The sequence below is a fragment of the Coregonus clupeaformis genome, chromosome 10 (assembly GCF_020615455.1).
Source record: "Coregonus clupeaformis isolate EN_2021a chromosome 10, ASM2061545v1, whole genome shotgun sequence".
In the NCBI taxonomy this organism is placed as follows: domain Eukaryota; kingdom Metazoa; phylum Chordata; class Actinopteri; order Salmoniformes; family Salmonidae; genus Coregonus; species Coregonus clupeaformis.
Genome location: NC_059201.1, coordinates 40319142 through 40338325, shown reverse-complemented (window position 1 = coordinate 40338325; position 19184 = coordinate 40319142). Strand labels below are relative to the sequence as shown.

The 19184-nt window shown below is 41.9% G+C and overlaps 1 protein-coding gene across 4 annotated transcripts in view; it reads right to left on the bottom strand.

The window, feature by feature from the left end:
* Positions 1-18542, bottom strand: part of LOC121575149 (SAP domain-containing ribonucleoprotein) — an 85645-nt gene extending 67103 nt beyond the window's left edge. The window contains exons 1-5 of one of the 4 annotated variants that reach the window (XM_041888049.2): positions 18320-18542; positions 12877-12934; positions 12288-12328; positions 12082-12179; positions 11679-11730 (exon numbers count right to left, since the gene is read on the bottom strand). In XM_041888049.2, the coding sequence (XP_041743983.1) occupies positions 11679-11730; positions 12082-12179; positions 12288-12328; positions 12877-12934; positions 18320-18352 (282 nt within the window). In that variant the 5' untranslated portion in view covers positions 18353-18542. Of the gene's footprint in view, positions 1-11678; positions 11731-12081; positions 12180-12287; positions 12329-12834; positions 12935-18319 lie in introns of all 4 variants that reach the window. The other 3 variants (XM_041888050.2, XM_041888048.2, XM_041888047.2) reach the window with 3 other exon arrangements.
* Between the last annotated feature and the right edge of the window lie 642 nt (positions 18543-19184).

Here is a 19184-nt window from a genome sequence, read left to right as displayed (position 1 = left end):
ACCGTATTGAGGGGAGGATGGATGGGGCCATGTATCGCGAGATCTTGGCCAACAACCTCCTTCCCTCAGTAAGAGCATTGAAGATGGGTCGTGGCTGGGTCTTCCAGCATGACACCGACCCGAAACACACAGCCAGGGCAACTAAAGAGTGGCTCCGTAAGAATAATCTCAAGGTCCTGGAGTGGCCTAGCCAGTCTCCAGACCTGAACCCAATAGAAAATCTTTGGAGGGAGCTGAAAGTCCGTATTGCCCAGCGACAGCCCCAAAACCTGAAGGATCTGGAGAAGGTCTGTATGGAGGAGTGGGCCAAAATCCCTGCTGCAGTGTGTGCAAACCTGGTCAAGACCTACAGGAAACGTATGATCTCTGTAATTGCAAACAAAGGTTTCTGTACCAAATATTAAGTTCTGCTTTTCTGATGTATCAAATACTTATGTCATGCAATAAAATGCAAATTAATTACTTAAAAATCATACAATGTGTTTTTCTGGATTTTTGTTTTAGATTCCGTCTCTCACAGTTGAAGTGTACCTATGATAACAATTACAGACCTCTACATGCTTTGTAAGTAGGAAAACCTGCAAAATCGGCAGTGTATCAAATACTTGTTCTCCCCACTGTATATACACACAGGGGTGCACATAACTGGTACGCAGGTACGCAAGCGTGACAAAATCATGAATGCGTAATGCCACTTGTGTTACATTTACGTCATTTAGCAGACGCTTTTATCCAGAGCGACTTACAAATTGGTGCATTCACCTTATAGCCAGTGGGATAACCACTTTACAATGTTTTTATTTTTATTTATTTATTTATTTTTTACTACGCGCCTTTGCGTACTTGACCGATCTTCTCATCTAACCTTACACATGACATGTTGCTTGTCAACTACTGTCAGGGATGTCCAAAAAGCAACAGACATTAAGCAGCTTCTTTGGCGTTTCGCCACCTACAAAGAAACGCCAACTGGAGCCAGAGCTGAAGAAAATACTTTTTTCGGAAAAAAAACAAGCTGAATGAAGAACAGCGGCAAGCTCTGTTTAATATTTTTCTCCTCGCCTTCCATAAAGCTAAACACGCACGTCCCATGTCTTCCTATTATGAGGTTGTTCCTTTACTGAAGCGGCTAGGAGTAAATGTCGGAGGTGCATATCATTCACGTGAAGGGGGCACACGGATCATGCAGAGCATCGCTCACACCATCAGCGGGGAGTTACGAGCCAAGTTGCAGTCTGCTGAATTTTGGGGGCAGCTTTTTGATGGATCTGAGGACATCACAAAAACTGAGCAGGAAATCGTTTACATTGTGTCTGTGTCCAGCAACGGAGAGTTTACTTCTGACTTTATTGGACTGATTGAATTGGGTGCTGACCGAACCGCGCAGGCCATAACAGACGGACTTGTGAGACTTTTCCAGGACACAGGCTTGGATGACTGGACAACAAAGATGGTCGCTGTGTGCACAGACTGGGCTGCTGTCAACGTAGGTATCTACAACGGCGTTGTGCCAAAACTCAGGCAACTTGCTGCGGTTGGAGACTCCCTTGTGCACATTCTGTGCACCGCACACACACTGGAGAATTGCGTGAAATCAGCTGATCGCAACGTTCCTTACTGTGAGACATTTAATCGCTCTGTGGTCAAGCTGCTGCAGTTTTATTTACAAAAAAAACTGCTGCACTGAATAAGCTATGTGAAGAAAATGGGATCTCCTTTGTGAAACTGGGTAAGTTTCATAATATCAGATGGTCTGCATGGAGGCATGAAACACTGTTAAAAATATCAAGACTATTGCCAGCCATTAAAATGCAACTGGTTACGAGTGATAACAGTGACTTGCAGCATATCTGCACAGAGCGTTTTCAGTGCTTTCTGTCAAACATGCTTGACATTTGCAACATTTTGAAGACCACATCCATTAGGTTTCAGAAGGAAAAGCTGACCATTGGAGAATGTAAGGATGAACTCATGGTGGCCATTGGACAGTTCACACTTCTGCTTGATGGTGAAAGCCACAGGGCACACACTGTTTCCAATGCTGATGCTGACAGAGACAAGACACACTTACTCAGGGGGTTAATCAAAGAGTTTGAAATCAAATATGACTCCCTCAAGTCATGTGATCATTTCTTAGTATTTGATCCTTCAACATGGCCTCAGGAAATGCAAGACCTCCACAGTTTTGGAAACACAACCGTTTGCAGCATTCTCAAGAAATATGAGGCCACCTTGCAACTTGACAAAGATACCACTGTGACAGAATGGATGCGCTTAAAGCAGGCAGGAAAACGCCTGGGAGCCTCTTCTGTGTATGACTTGGTCCAAATAGTAAATACAAGTAACCCAGATGCTACTCCAACATCAACAAGGTGGTTAAGCTGTCTCTTACACTGCCTTTAAGCAGTGCAGCTTGTGAGAGGGGATTCTCATATCTCAACATAATAAAAACCAAGTACAGATCTCGTCTGTCACATGCTCGTCTCTCAGCCCTGATGTACATTCACCTGTCAAAGCAGACCACAGAGACATTTGACCCAAAGCCTGCTGTTGACCTGTGGATGGAGACAGCTAATCGGAGGCTCAACCAAGGACAGGGAGGTGCATCTGCAGCATCTTCATCATCTACCATGCAGGAAGCTGAAGCAGAGGACAGTGGTGGCGGCACTGAGGAGGACAGTGAGGAAGACTGCACTTATTAAGACCACGCTACATATGGGGTGAGTACCAGACACCATCTGCTGGTACTCACCTGAGTAACTCACTGAAAAGGTTATGTGCACCCCTGTGTATATATATATATATATATATATATATATATATATATATATACACATACACACACACACTGTCAAAAAAATAAAGGGAACACTAAAATAACACATCCTAGATCTGAATGAATGAAATAATCTTATTAAATACTTTTTTTCTTTACATAGTTGAATGTGCTGACAACAAAATCACACAAAAATAATCAATGGAAATCAAAATTATCAACCCATGGAGGTCTGGATTTGGAGTCACACTCAAAATTAAAGTGGAAAACCACACTACAGGCTGATCCAACTTTGATGTAATGTCCTTAAAACAAGTCAAAATGAGGCTCAGTAGTGTGTGTGGCCTCCAGGAATGCTCCTGATGAGGTGGCAGATGGTCTCCTGAGGGATCTCCTCCCAGACCTGGACTAAAGCATCCGCCAACTCCTGGACAGTCTGTGGTGCAACGTGGCGTTGGTGGATGGAGCGAGACATGATGTCCCAGATGTGCTCAATTGGATTCAGGTCTGGGGAATGGGCGGTCCATAGCATTAATGCCTTCCTCTTGCAGGAACTGCTGACACACTCCAGTCACATGAGGTCTAGCATTGTCTTGCATTAGGAGGAACCAAGGGCCAACCGCACCAGCATATGGTCTCACAAGGGGTCTGAGGATCTCATCTCGGGTACCTAATGGCAGTCAGGCTACCTCTGGCGAGCACATGGAGGGCTGTGCAGCCCCCCAAAGAAATGCCACCCCACACCATGACTGACCCACCGCCAAACCGGTCATGCTGGAGGATGTTGCAGGCAGCAGAACGTTCTCCACGGCGTCTCCAGACTCTGTCACGTCTGTCACGTGCTCAGTGTGAACCTGCTTTCATCTGTGAAGAGCACAGGGCGCCAGTGGCGAATTTGCCAATCTTGGTGTTCTCTGGCAAATGCCAAACGTCCTGCACGGTGTTGGGCTGTAAGCACAACCCCCACCTGTGGACGTCGGGCCCTCATACCACCCTCATGGAGTCTGTTTCTGACCGTTTGAGCAGACACATGCACATTTGTGGCCTGCTAGAGGTCATTTTGCAGGGCTCTGGCAGTGCTCCGCCTGCTCCTCCTTGCACAAAGGCGGAGGTAGCAGTCCTGCTGCTGGGTTGTTGCCCTCCTACGGCCTCCTCCACGTCTCCTGATGTACTGGCCTGTCTCCTGGTAGCGCCTCCATGCTCTGGACACTACGCTGACAGACACAGCAAACCTTCTTGCCACAGCTCGCATTGATGTGCCATCCTGGATGAGCTGCACTACCTGAGCCACTTGTGTGGGTTGTAGACTCCGTCTCATGCTACCACTAGAGTGAAAGCACCGCCAGCCTTCAAAAGTGACCAAAACATCAGCCAGGAAGCATAGGAACTGAGAAGTGGTCTGTGGTCACCACCTGCAAAACCAGTCCTTTATTGGGGGTGTCTTGCTAATTGCCTATAATTTCCACCTGTTGTCTATTCCATTTGCACAACAGCATGTGAAATTTATTGTCAATCAGTGTTGCTTCCTAAGTGGACAGTTTGATTTCACAGAAGTGTGATTGACTTGGAGTTACATTGTGTTGTTTAAGTGTTCCCTTTATTTTTTTTGAGCAGTGTATATATATATATATATACATACACACACACACACACACACAACCAGTCAAAAGTTTGGACACATACTCATTCAAGGGTTTTTCTTTATTTTTACTATTTTTTACATTGTAGAATAATAGTGAAGACATCATAACTATGAAATAACACATATGGAATCATGTAGTAACCAAAAAAAGTGTTAAACAAATCAAAATATATTTTATATTTGAGATTCTTCAAATAGCCACCCTTTGCCTTGATGACAGCTTTGTACACTCTTGCCATTCTCTCAACCAGCTTCATGGAGGTAGTCACCTGGAATGCATTGCAATTAACAGGTGTGCCTTAAAATGTGTGGAATTTATTTCCTTCTTAATGCGTTGGAGCCAATCAGTTGTGTTATGGAAAGGTAGCGGGTGGTATACTTTAAGACATGAAGGTCAGTCAATCCTGAACATTTCAAGAACAGTGCAGTCGCAAAAATCATCAAGCGCTATGATGAAACTGGCGCTCATGAGGACCGCAACAGGAATGGAAGAACCAGAGTTCATTAGAGTTACCAGCCTCAGAAATTGCATCCCAAATAAATGCTTCACAGAGTTCAAGTAACAGACATCTCAACATCAACTGTTTAGAGGGGACTGTGTGAATCAGGCCTTCGTGGTCGAATTGCTGCAAAGAAACCACTCCTAAAGGACACCAATAAGAAGAAGAGACCTGCTTGGGCCAAGAAACACAAGCAACGGACATTAGACCGGTAGAAATTTGTCCTTTGGTCTCGAGTCTGAATTTGAGATTTTTGGTTCAAACCGCCATGTCTATTGAGGAGGAGATGTTATGGTGTGGGGGTGCTTTGCTGGTGACACTGTCTGTGATTTATTTAGAATTCAAGGCAAACTTAACCAGCAAGGCTACCACAGCATTCTGCAGCGATACGCCATCCCATCTGGTTTGGGCTTAGTTTGACTATCATTTGTTTTTCAACAGGACAATGACCCATCACACCTCCAGACTGTGTAAGGGCTATTTTACCAAGAAGGAGAGTGATGGCGTGCTGCATCAGATGACCTGGCCTCCACAATCCCCCGACCTCAACACAATTGAGATGGTTTGGGATGAGTCGGACGGCAGAGTGAAGGAAAAGCAGCCAACAAGTGCTCAGCATATGTGGGAACTCCTTCAAGACTGTTGGAAAAGCATTCCAGGTGAAGCTGGTTGAGAGAATGCCAAGAGTGTGCAAAGCTGTCATCAAGGCAAAGGGTGGCTACTTTGAAGAATCTCAAATATATTTTATTTTGTGTAACACTTCTTTGGTTACTACATGATTCCATATGTGTTATTTCATAGTTTTGATGTCTTCACTATTATTCTACAATATAAAAAATAGTAAAAATAATGAAAAACCCTTGAATGAGTAGGTGTGTCCAAACTTTTGACTGGTAGTGTATATGTTACTGCTTGACTAAAACAATCTCGGTCGACCAACAGCCTAACAACCAAACAATCGACCAGTTGACTAATTGGGGTCAGACCTACAATAGATCAGTTTCACATTCCAACAGTGTGGATTACCAGAGGGGTCATTCCATTTGATTTCAATCACTTTTTGACTGCACCCCTTTTGATTTGAATGAAACTTTCTATGCATATTTGCCAATGGTAGAATTAGTCCGAAAGTAACTTTTTGGACCTGAATGCCAAAACATTTACCAGAAAGAGTTGGTAAAAAGTGTATCCACTTTGCATACCCCACCCTACCATGAGACATCCATGTCCTCATCTCTGGGAAAAAATAAACAGTTTAGTTTGATATCATTTAAAAAGCTTACAAACAGGGTTGGCAAACTATTTGATAATTTCTTGAAAAACAATTGTTTGAATAAAAATGATTTTTTTAAACCTTTAACTTAAATTATCAAAAAAAAGCATCAAATCCAATGTTTTTCATTTTCGCATATGTTGTAGCTTAGACCCTACTTTACATCATCAGGTGGTTTGTGTTGTGCCCGCAATCGGTTGAGACACAACATGCTCTTGAATACAGGGTGGGAGTCATGTTTTGGCTAATAAATGTAATAAAATGGGAATAGAATTGAAATGTCAACTTTCAAATGGTAGCACAAAGATGGTTGGAGGTCCACACATCAGAGAATGTTGACTTGAATGGGAATATAATTTATCATGTTTTTTTACTGTCAATCCTCCATAGGAAACCTATTGAAATAATAGTGCCTTCGGAAAGTATTCAGACCCCTTGACTTTTTCCACATTTTGTTACGTTACATCCTTATTCTAAAACGGATTACAAAATATATATAATAATCTCATCCATCTACACACAATACCCCATAACGACAAAGTGAAAACAGGTTTTTAGACATTTTTGCAAATATATAAAAAATAAAAATACCTTATTTACATAAGTATTCAGACCCTTTGCTATGAGACTCGAAATTGAGCTCAGGTGCATCCTGTTTCCATTGATCATCCATGAGAGGTTTCTACAACTTGATTGGAGTCCACCTGTTGTAAATTCAATTGATTGGACATGATTTGGAAAGGCACACACCTGTCTATATAAAAGGTCCCACAGTTGATAGTGCATGTCAGAGCAAAAACCATGCCATGAGGTCGAAGGAATTGTCAGTAGACCTCCGAGACAGGATTGTGTCGAGGCACAGATCTGGGGAAGGGTACCAAAAAATGTCTGCAGCATTGAAGGTCCCCAAGAACACAGTGGCCTCCATCATTCTTAAATGGAATACGTTTGGAACCACCAAGAATCTTCCTAGATCTAGCCGTCTGGCCAAACTGAGCAATCGGGGGAGAAGGGTCTTGGTCAGGGAGGTGACCAAGAACCCGATGGTCACTCTGACAGAGCTCTAGAGTTCCTCTGTGGAGTTGGGAGAAACTTCCAGAAAGACAACCATCTCTGCAGCACTCCACCAATCAGGCCTTTATGGTAGAGTGGCCAGACGGAAGCCACTCCTCAGTAAAAGGCACATGACAGCCCGCTTCGAGTTTGCCAAAAGGCACCTAAAGGACTCTCAGACCATGAGAAACAAGATTCTCTGGTCTGATGAAACCAAGATTGAACTCTTTGGCCTGAATGCCAAGCGCCACGTCTGGAAGAAACCTGGCACCATACCTACGGTGAAGCATGGTGGTGGCAGCATCATGCTGTGGGGATGTTTTTCAGCGGCAGCGACTGTAAGACATGTCAGGATCGAGGGAAAGATGAACTGAGAAAAGTAGAGAGAGATCCTTGATGCAAACCTGCTCCAAAGCACTCAGGACCTCAGACTGGGGGCGAAGGTTCACCTTCCAACAGGACAATGACCCTAAGCACACAGCGAAAACAACGCAGGAGTGGCTTCGGGACAAGTCTCTGAATGTCCTAAATGGCCCAGCCATCGGACTTGAACCCGATCGAACATCTTTGGAGAAACTTGAAAATAGACTTGAAAATAGCTGTGCAGCAACGCTCCCCATCCAACCTGACAGAGCTTGAGAGGATGTGCAGAGAAGAATGGGAGAAACTCCCCAAATACAGGTGTGCCAAGCTTGTAGCGTCATACCCAAGAAGACTCTAGGCTGTAATCGCTGCCAATGGTGCTTAAACAAAGCTCTGAGTAAAGGGTCTGAACACTTATGTAAATGTGAGATTTCAGTTTATTTTTTATAAACTTGCAAACATTTCTAAAAACCTGTTTTTGCTTTGTCATTATGGGGTATTGTGTGTAGATTGATGAGGGAAAAAAACAATTTAATCAATTTTAGAATAAGGCTGTAACGTAACAAAATGTGGAAAAAGTGAAGGGGTCTGAATAGTTTCCCAATGCACTGTTCAGATAATAGAATAGACATTACCATTTAAGTTGACATTCGACTGTGGGTGGACCGGTGGCCATCTTTGTGGTAGTAATTAGAAGTACACATTTGTACTCAATTAAAATGTCAATGATGTACGAGCTAAATTGCGTTGGTGACCGTATTACCACCACACCTGCAGTCATGAGTCATGCCCGCCTTAAAATTCCATGTGACATGCATTTGTAGTACCCAACTCGCTAATGACCATCATAATGACCTGGTACTCAGGGCTCTATTGTCCCTCTAACCACTCTGACAATGTAAATGAAATCACAAACACTTATCATTAAAACAGTATCTTGCTTTTAAAACTCACCTCACTGTGATTGATCAATTTGAAGAAAGAAGTTAAACAATAGGTTGAAACTGAGTGGAAAGCATGGTCATTGTGGATGTTGTTTCAAAGCCTAACACAACGAAATGGGCAGCGCATTCTAAGGTGATGATTAATTAAAAACACCCATAGGCATATTAAAGTTTATGTATACACATAGGCCTATATATGAGCCCAAGCCCCAAAAAAGTTATACAATACATTGCCTACTGCATATTACGCATGGCAGAAAAACATTTTAAAAACTGATTTAAGATGTCTTTGGTACATAATTGGTCTAGCCTATACTCCAAAATTAAACAAATTATAGTAATCGTCTTCGAGTGTGGACTGTATAATTATGCATATTGGATAGACTGGTTACCTTATGCTATCCTCCAAACGTTCTATCCATTAGTCTGGGAGAGAACCTATAGGCCTAGGCGATGCTTTTAGTTCATTGATTGTGCAGGGCGGCTTACAGGGTTAGCTTAAAATTATAGTACATTTGTTTTTGAATAGCCTAGTAATAGGGCTTTTTTTTCTCTTCATAATTAATAGGCTGACATTACCTTTAGTTACAGATTATCTCACCACCGTGTATTTCCATCTCCTATCTCTCCTTCATTCCTTTCTCGAGCACACAGAGGGGCTGTCAACAGTTTAGTGAAATATGTTATGTTGTGAAAACATGTTACTATCGATGTTCCCGAACAGATTTCACTTTGTTTCCCAATGAAGCACTGGGTAGCTGCAGGAACAGGGTTGGAGAACCCATGGCATACAGCATTTGGGCGGAATATCACATGTTGCTGAGCAAGAGGTTGCATCCTCAAACAGTGGTCCAGAGTAGCCTACCCAGATTGAAAAAAACGAACCAGCGGGAAAGCAGTCTCCATTCGCTATTCGAGTGCATACTGATTACGTATTTTTTCTTCCTGCCCCTTTGATAATTGGCCATTCTAAATCTAAACTAATTTTACATATGAGTAAAGACAAGATTAAATTGAGATTAGTCTGATGGGTGAAAATATACTGAACAAAAATATAAAACGCAATATGTAAAATGTTGGTCCCATGTTTCATGAGCTGAAATAAAAGATCCCTGAAATGTTCCACACGTACAAAAAGCTTATTTCTCTCAAATTTTGTGCATCCGTGTTTGTGAGCATTTTCCTTTGCCAAGATAATCCATCCACCTGACAGTTGTGGAATATTAAGAAGCTGATTAAACAGTATGATATTTACATAGGTGCACCAATAAAAGGCCACACTAAAATGTGCAGTTTTGTCACACAACACAATGCCACAGATGTCTCAAGTTCTGAGGGAGCGTGCAATTTGCATGCTGACTGCAGGAATGTCCACCAGACCTGTTGCCAGATAATTTAATGTTAATTTCTCTACCATTAGCCGTTTTAGGGAATTTGGCAGTACGTCCAACCGGCCTCACAACCACAGACCACGCGTAACCATACCAGTCCAGCACCTTCACATTCGGCTTCTTCACCTGTGGGATCGACCAACCACCCGGACAGCTAATGAAACTGAGGAATAATTATGTCTGTAATAAAGCCCTTTTGTGGGGAAAAACAAATTCTGATTGGCTGGGCCAGGCTCCCTAGTGGGTGCACCTGGCTCCCAAGTGGTTGGGCCTCCCAGGCCCACCCATGGCTGCTCCCCTACCCAGTCATGTGAAATCCATAGATTAGGGCCTAATTTATTTATTTCAATTGACTGATTTCCTTATATGAACTGTAACTCAGTAAAATCATATATTTTTGCATGTTGTGTTTATATTTTTGTTCAGTATATGATCACTTGATGAAAGAACAGCGCAAACTTTTTTTGGGACTTTCTCAAATCATCAATAGCCTATAGTCGCATCATGCAGCCCATATACTGTATGTTTTGATTTCTAAGACATTCTAAGGTTCGTATCATTCACAAGTAAAGTTGCCAAATAACTCTAAATCTAGCATATAGGACCTGTTTCAAATGATCATTTTTACACGCTCAACATAGTCACTTCATATGTGCACTCTGGAATGGGAAAAATATCCATTCTATTTTATTCTGCTAAGTTAAATTATATTCTTCCTCCTATAAAATCATATAATATGAAATAATGGCACGGGACTTATGAGCATATCTTGTCTGCTAAATGAACTAGCCTACAGCCTATGGCAAGGTGCATAGCCAGATAACATACAGTAAGTAGGCCAACTCATATTCTGTTCTTCTGAAATACAATTTCTTCATATCATAATGTTTCTTTAGACCTGCCTAAAATAATGGATTTATTGTGATGGTGTATATTAAATTGATTTGATATACTTTTTATTTATTTATCTAGATGTTCCAAAGGTGCGCATCAGCGACTTGTATGCATGGAGGCCTGGAGATGCTAAATGTGTTTATGTTTACTAACGGTCAATTACCGTGAAACCGGCAGTCTTTTGAATGACAATAACCGGTTGACAATATGTCATGACTGCCACAGCCCTTAGTCTGAAGGGATATGTCCATTCTATGAATTCTATTTCTATGATTTAAATGACATCCACCCTGTATTCAAGAGTATGCTGTGTCTCAACCGATGTTGGGCACAACACAAACACCTCAGATGACGTAAAATAGGGTCTAATCTACAACATATGTGAAAATGAAAAACATCTGACTTTTAGATAATTGATGTTAAAGGTCAAAAAATGACGATGTTTATTTACATTTTTAAAACATTCTAGAAATGATTAAATAGTTTGACAACCCTGTTTGTAAGCTTTTCAATTATATCAAACTCAAATGTTTATATTTTCCACTGAAGAAGACATGGATGTCTCATGCTAGGGTGGGGTATACAAAATGGGTGAATTATTAGCACCTCCATCACCTAAATGTTTTGGCTTTCAGTTCCGAGAAGTAACTTTCTGACCACTTCGACCATGGGTAGAAAGTTTCAGTCAAATAAAATGGGCTGCAGTCAAAAGTGATTGAAATCAAATGGAACGACCCAGAGCTGATGAGTATAACATTGGGTAAAACAATGATTTTAAATCCAGTTATTTAATGCAGTTATTGTGTGCATCATGCACACAATTAGAATACTGTACTACATACCTCATCCGCAACTGATGGGGCAGTGATTTTCACAACTTTCTTCTCAGCATCCCTAAAAGCAAGACAAAATGTGAAGTTGAATAAACTATCCAGCGGAAAACTTTGTAAACCTAGCCTGCCCTCTATTGGTCAAAAATAATCCACTGCACGGCCAGTGAAATAATCCCCCAAAGACATCTTGCATACCGTATGACAACATAAATTGATCATAACTGACATTCATAGACCAAAAAAGGAAGATGCCGACATCAAGCTTTATCTTAACATGTTGAAAAACTGCTGAATTTTCAATGAGAATCACGATAACAATGATTAGGCTAGGCCTACTTCAATCACATAATAACCAGTCATTAGGACATTAAACATCCTATAGGTAGGTGTGAGTAACAAATAGAGTACTGACTTTTCAGGTACAGCTGCCTCTTCTACTGCCTCTTCTGCTGCCTCTTCTGCTGCCTCTTCTGCAGGTGTTTCACTGATTTCCTCCTCTTTAGGATCATCCTGTAAATATACACCAAGCACGTAAATCACAATTTTTAAATATTCTGAACAAAAAGTCAGCTTTAAACAATAATATAATTTTTGATTAAACATGTTTCACATGCTTACCTCTAACTCTCCCAAAACCTCCTCTTCGTTCACCTCATCTTCTGGAACATAAAATGTAAAATATATATTTTCCTCACATTTTCAAGACATCAAGTTGGATGTAAAAACGAGAATGTTTATCCGAGCATAGTACAGAAGATAATGTATATCCCATCTGTCAGAGTGAATAATGCTACATACATCTACCAAACCAAGGTTCAGTTATTGGAGAAATCAAGACATTTGATGACAACATCCAAGAAAGAGTAAGGTTTATATTGCAGTGGTTTTGTTAAGGTGAGTTCAGAAACAAGTCAAGAGAAAAAGTAGATCTGATGGAAAGTGTTTGTTACTGAGCAAAAAGAAGAAACCACAGACATACCGACACCTAAACATGACAACACAATCTGCTAATAGTTGGAACTGAAGTGAACTCCCCATCACATCATTCACAGGGCAGGGGAACATTATGCTTTCGTACGACAAAAAAAACACACATTTAGGCTACATTTTACAATCAGTGCTGGTAAGAAAAGAGTGAGTGTTAGTGCAAGAAAGACCATCATACCATGCTCCTCAAGGTACGCCTGCAACCGGCCAATAAGGTCACCTTTGTTGCCTTTCACGCCCAAACCCCTCACAGCACACTCCTGCTTGAGCTCAGCCAACTGAAGAAGGTAGGGTCGACAAATGTAGAAGACTGTTAGTGAAGAGTGTATGCATATAATACAGCTGTTAATTAACATTGATTACATTTATATAAAAAGGTCAACTACAAACAATGAACTAAATCAGTCATAATAACATGGCTACCACAAGTAAACAGTATTGGCACACAACAATGCAGCCATTGGCAACAGACCTTCTGCCTGACGTAGAACTCAATGCAATTCAACTTTGGGTTTCCAGGCAAGGGAGAAGGCAGTTTTCAAGAGCTAACCCCCATGTCCACCAGGTCCATATGAGTTTTGTTTTGCTGGATGTCAAGCCCGCATTTTCCATACTTGAAGCACGTGCTTCGCTTTTCAACTAGCTAAATGCTAGCTAGTTGGAGTCTGTGTGTACTTTCGTTTGTACCACCGCACAGTAAAGCAACGCACAAGTTGAAAATATTGAATGTATGCGGTACACAGAACGCACCGCAGCCTAGTGCAGCATCACCAACGTAACATTGCGGACTGCTCCATTGACAATGAATGACTTCCACCACAAAGACTTAGATGCATCTGGTGGACATGAGGCATTAAAGGCTCTGTATGGTCAATCCGAATTTATGGCGATACAGTCTCAGCAGAGGTCAGGGCCAGTGGTGGAAAACATACTCAATTGTCATACTTGAGTAAAAGTAAAGATACCTTAATAGAATATGACTCAAGTGAAAGTCACCCAGTAAAATACAACTTGAGTAAAAGTCTAAAAGTATGTGGCTTTAAATATACTTAAGTATCAAAAGTAAATGTAATTGCTAATATACACTTAAGTATCAAAAGTAAAAGTATAAATCATTTCAAATTACTTATATTAAGAAAACCAGACGGCACACATTTTTTTATTTACAGAAACATTTACATTTTAGTCATTTAGCAGACGCTCTTATCCAGAGCGACTTTACAGTTAGTGAGTGCATACATTATTTATTTTTTCATACTGGCCCCCCGTGGGAATCGAACCAACAACCCTGGCGTTGCAAGCGCCATGCTCTACCAACTGAGCTACACGGGGCCTAGCCAGTAGCACACTCCAACACTCAGACATAATTTACAAACGAAGCATCTGTGTTTATTGAGTCCTGCTAAGCATAAAAAATGTACGAGTACCTTTGGGTGTCTGGGAAAATGTATGGAGTAAAAAGTACATTACATTCTTTAGGAATGTAGTGAAGTAAAAGTTGTCCAAAATATAAATAGTAAAGTACTCCAAAAAAACGAAATAAGTAGTACTTTAAAATATTTATACTTAAGTACTTTACACCTGGCCAGGGCATTCATACTTATTGCGCTTACACCTGGCCAGGGCATTCATACTTCTTGCACTTCAGGTAACAGGGTAGAGCTGTCGTCAAGAAAGTGAGTTTGTGTTTATAGAGGACCTCCCGCCCCCACCTCCATCAACCAATCATGTCAATGTGGAGCCCTCCACATTGCTACAAAATGTGGGAGACACAAGGCATCGCCGTACGGAGAGAGAGGGATTGGAAGAAGGGGGATGGAGCATGGCGTCTTCAGCGAAAAGACGAGCAGTTGGAAAGGGAGTAAGTCCTGATGATAGTGAAGATAACAGCTCGGATGAGGGATCGGAAGACGATGGTGATTCAGGAGAGGAGGACAGCGGATCAGAAGAGGAGAGCAATGAAGAGGTCAAGGCCGAGGATAGAATAGACGCCGGAAGGGAAAGGAGGGGGAAATGGAGTCCTTAGAGAAGGCAAGAAACAGATATAGGTTTGGAGAAATGCAGTATTATCATAAGGAGACGTATACTTGGATGAATGAGGAGGAATGGAGGGAAAAAGAGGCAGAGGAGGTCTAAGAGAGAGATGGAAGATTGTGAGTTTGAGTCAGTTAAAAATGGCGGGACAAAGGGAGGAGGTTTGTTAAAGAAGAGTAGTAGGAAATGTAAGCAAAGTGAGCTGAAGACAAGAGTAGAAATGGAAGTGAATGAGGGTGATGTATCAGAGGTGGAAGGTGTGGTGAAGTACTCGGAGCCCGAGGATTGCACAGCATGTCAGGATAAAGATGAGTCTGTGACAGTAGGAGTGAAGTTTGTGGGAAAAATGGATCCTTGCCTTTTGGCTGATCCAATTGTGGTTTCAAGATGGGTGAAAAGACCGTTGGGTAAAGTGGAATCAGTGAGAGTAACCAGAAGTGGTCTAGTGATAATTGTTTGTGTTTCTGTTGGGCAGAGGGAGAAGGCGCTCAGAGTTAAACAAATGGGGGAAAGAATTGTGAATTGTTTCGCTCTAAAGAAAAGGGCGCCATTGAGAGGAGTGATTACTGGAGTAGCAGTGAATGTAAAAGTTGACCAACTGAAGGAGATGATTCCTGGTGTGTGTGATGATCGTCGTTTGGTGCGACGTAAACAGGGTGGCGAAAGTGGGGAAACAGAAGAGTCATTGTCTGTTCTTTTGAGTTTTGAAGTTGAGTCTTTGCCTGAGAAAGTGAGGTTAGGATATAAGTTATCCAGTGCGAGCATACAGTGAGGGAAAAAAGTATTTGATCCCCTGCTGATTTTGTACGTTTGCCCACTGACAAAGAAATGATCAGTCTATAATTTTAATGGTAGGTTTATTTGAACAGTGAGAGACAAAAGAACAAAAAAAAAACAGAAAAACGCATGTCAAAAATGTTATAAATTGATTTGCATTTTAATGAAGGAAATAAGTATTTGACCCCCTCTCAATCAGAAAGATTTCTGGCACCCAGGTGTCTTTTATACAGGTAACGAGCTGAGATTAGAGCACACTCTTAAAGGGAGTGCGCCTAACCTCAGATTGTTACCTGTATAAAAGACACCTCTCCACAGAAGCAATCAATCAATCAGATTCCAAACTCTCCACCATGGCCAAGACCAAAGAGCTCTCCAAGGATGTCAGGGACAAAATTGTAGACCTACACAAGGCTGGAATGGGCTACAAGACCATCGCCAAGCAGCTTGGTGAGAAGTTGACAACAGTTGGTGCGATTATTCGCAAATGGAAGAAACACAAAAGAACTGTCAATCTCCCTCGGCCTGGGGCTCGATGCAAGATCTCACCTCATGGAGTTGCAATGATCATGAGAACGGTGAGGAATCAGCCCAGAACTACACGGGAGGATCTTGTCAATGATCTCAAGGCAGCTGGGACCATAGTCACCAAGAAAACAATTGGTAACACACTATGCCGTGAAGGACTGAAATCCTGCAGCGCCCGCAAGGTACCCCTGCTCAAGAAAGCACATATACAGGCCCGTCTGAAGTTTGCCAATGAACATCTGAATGATTCAGTGGAGAACTGGGTGAAAGTGTTGTGGTCAGATGAGACCAAAATCGAGCTCTTTGGCATCAACTCAACTCGCCGTGTTTGGAGGAGGAGGAATGCTGCTATGACCCCAAGAACACCATCCCCACCGTCAAACATGGAGGTGGAAACATTATGCTTTGGGGGTGTTTTGGGGGACAGGACAACTTCACTGCATCAAAGGGACGATGGACGGCGCCATGTACCGTTAAATCTTGGGTGAGAACCTCCTTCCCTCAGCCAGGGCATTGAAAATGGGTCGTGGATGGGTATTCCAGCATGACAATGACCCAAAACACATGGCCAAGGCAACAAAGGAGTGGCTCAAGAAGAAGCACATTAAGGTCCTGGAGTGGCCTGCCAGTCCCCAGACCTTAATCTCATAGAAAATCTGTGGAGGGAGCTGAAGGTTCGAGTTGCCAAACGTCAGGCTCGAAACCTTAATGACTTGGAGAAGATCTGCAAAGAGGAATGGGCCAAAATTTCTCCTGAGATGTGTGCAAACCTGGTGGCCAACTACAATAAACGTCTGACCTCTGTGACTGCCAACAAGGGTTTTGCCACCAAGTACTAAGTCATGTTTTGCAGAGGGGTCAAATACTTATTTCTCTCATTAAAATGCAAATTAATTTATAACATTTTTGACATGCGTTTATTTTTTTTATTTTTTTGTTATTCTGTCTCTCACTGTTCAAATAAACCTACCATTAAAATTATAGACTGATCATGGCTTTGTCAGTGGGCAAACATACAAAATCAGCAGGGGATCAAATACTTTTTTCCCTCACTGTATGTGCCGAATACCTTAAGATGTTACAGGTGTCAAACTTCTGGGCATGTGGCAGCAGTGTGTAGGAGGGAGATTCCAAGGTGTGAGAAGTGTGCAGAAGGGCATGAGACAAAGGAGTGTGAAGCAGTGGGGAAAGTGGTGGTGTGTGCTAATTGTAGGGGTGGCCATGGGACTGGGGATCAGACATGTCCAGTGCGAGAGAAGCAGGTTGAGGTATCCAAGGTAAGAGTAGAGAAGAAGTTGTCATATGCTGAGGCAGTGAAGAAAGTAGAGGAAGATGGGTCAAGGGGGAGGGATCCTGAGAGGAGTGGTGTGAGTAGTAGAGATGTACCAGTACAGAGGGATAAACCAAAAAGTGATATATGGTTCAGCAAGATTGGATTTTTAGCGTTTATAGCAATGGTTATTAATTGTACTGTAGGGATGGAACGCAAATCAAAGAAAATTGAGGTGGTGGTGGCAGCTGCAGAGAGATATTTGGGTGTGCGAGACTTGACAGAAGAGTTACAGGGAGTGTTAAGTGGTGATGTCCCATCAATTCAGGTTGAGGGCATGAGGTAGGAGTGAGTGTATTTAAACAGTGGAGAAGGGTGGGGTTAATTATTAGTTGTAGTGTTGAAGGTGTGAGTGTAGTTTTAGATGGTAGGATATTTATTTGCTTTATTTTTCAAGGAAAGATAAGGTAGTTGAACTCCAGTCTAGTAGGTGGCGGTAATGCAACAAATTGGATGCCAACCGCCGTTAAACCTCATTGCAGAAGAACATACGCCGTACGAAGCTCGATTTGGCCTCCACAAGCCACCACAATTGTGTCACACCCTCCGTACGGAGCCCTCTGCTCACATTGCCAGATCAAACATAAATCGGCTATAATGCTGTAACGTTATATACCAATTGTGTATTACATCCGGACTAATCAGACTAGGTAGCTACAAGAACTAGCTAAGAACATAATTACTTTGCTAGGTGAAATGTATTTATTAGCTAAATTAATTCGTACAACTAGCTGGTAAAATGACGTGATTTCATGTGACAGTAACGAACGTGTGCATGTTAGATAACTAGCTAGTTAACTCACACTAGCAGACAGCTGTGTTAGGTAGCTAGCTTCCATTTGCTGGCAAATCACACCGAGCATTACTAACGCACAACTACATTATCAAGTGAGTTGTAAACCGTACAATACGCACATTTCAATTACTTATACCTTTTACACAAAGCCAGACTATAAAGAATTATGTCTGTATTGCATTTTTAAATAGTTCTCACCTTCAATTTCTGGAGTTCAACAACCCCAGCCATCTTCTTTGTATAGGGTAAGAGCGGAAGAAAATCATCCAATGGTAATACGTTTTAGGGAAACGTATAATAAAAACGACCGATGATTGGCTGTATGCCGCTTGTACTCGTGTGAAACCGTAGAAATGTTCAGTGGTGCTGCCATCTTCCGAAGCTTTGCTTGAAGATTTTCACTGTCTTTTTTCGTCATTCCCACAGCAACTACGTTGCATATACACTGGCAACCCATATCTTATGCTTTGCCAAAGCATTGGTCTTTTGACCAATCAGATCAGATCTTTTGCCAATTATTGTGCAAAACATCAGAATTATTCTTCCTGTGTAAACACAGCCTAACTAAGTGATTGTTAGCTACGCTAAATCAAATCTTATTTGTCACATGGGCCGAATACAACCGGTGTAGAGGACGTATCACACATCAGAAGGCTTTTGGCTAGCAACTTGTGTTTATTTTCTTTAGCGCACACCCAGTTATCCATGGTGACTCAAATGGCTGGAAAAAGATGGCGGAAGTGGATTCTGAATCCAATGGCGGTAGAATCAAGGAGAATTTGAGTATTGTCCAAAAGAATGGAAAACGGAGCAAAATAGTGTACAGTGATGAGACTGTCCCTTCGTACCTTGTATGGTTTGTTAATGAGGAGCAGATTACCAATCTTGAAGAAACCATTTGAGATATACAAACTGGTGAAGAGAGTTCTGGGTAAAGTGAAGGCTGTGAGGATCACGAGAGGCGGGCTTGTTTTGATTTTTTGTGCTTCTGCGGATCAGAAGGAACGTGCGTTGCGTCTCACCCGATTTGATAAGTTTGATGTGTCGTGTGTGTCTCTTCGGA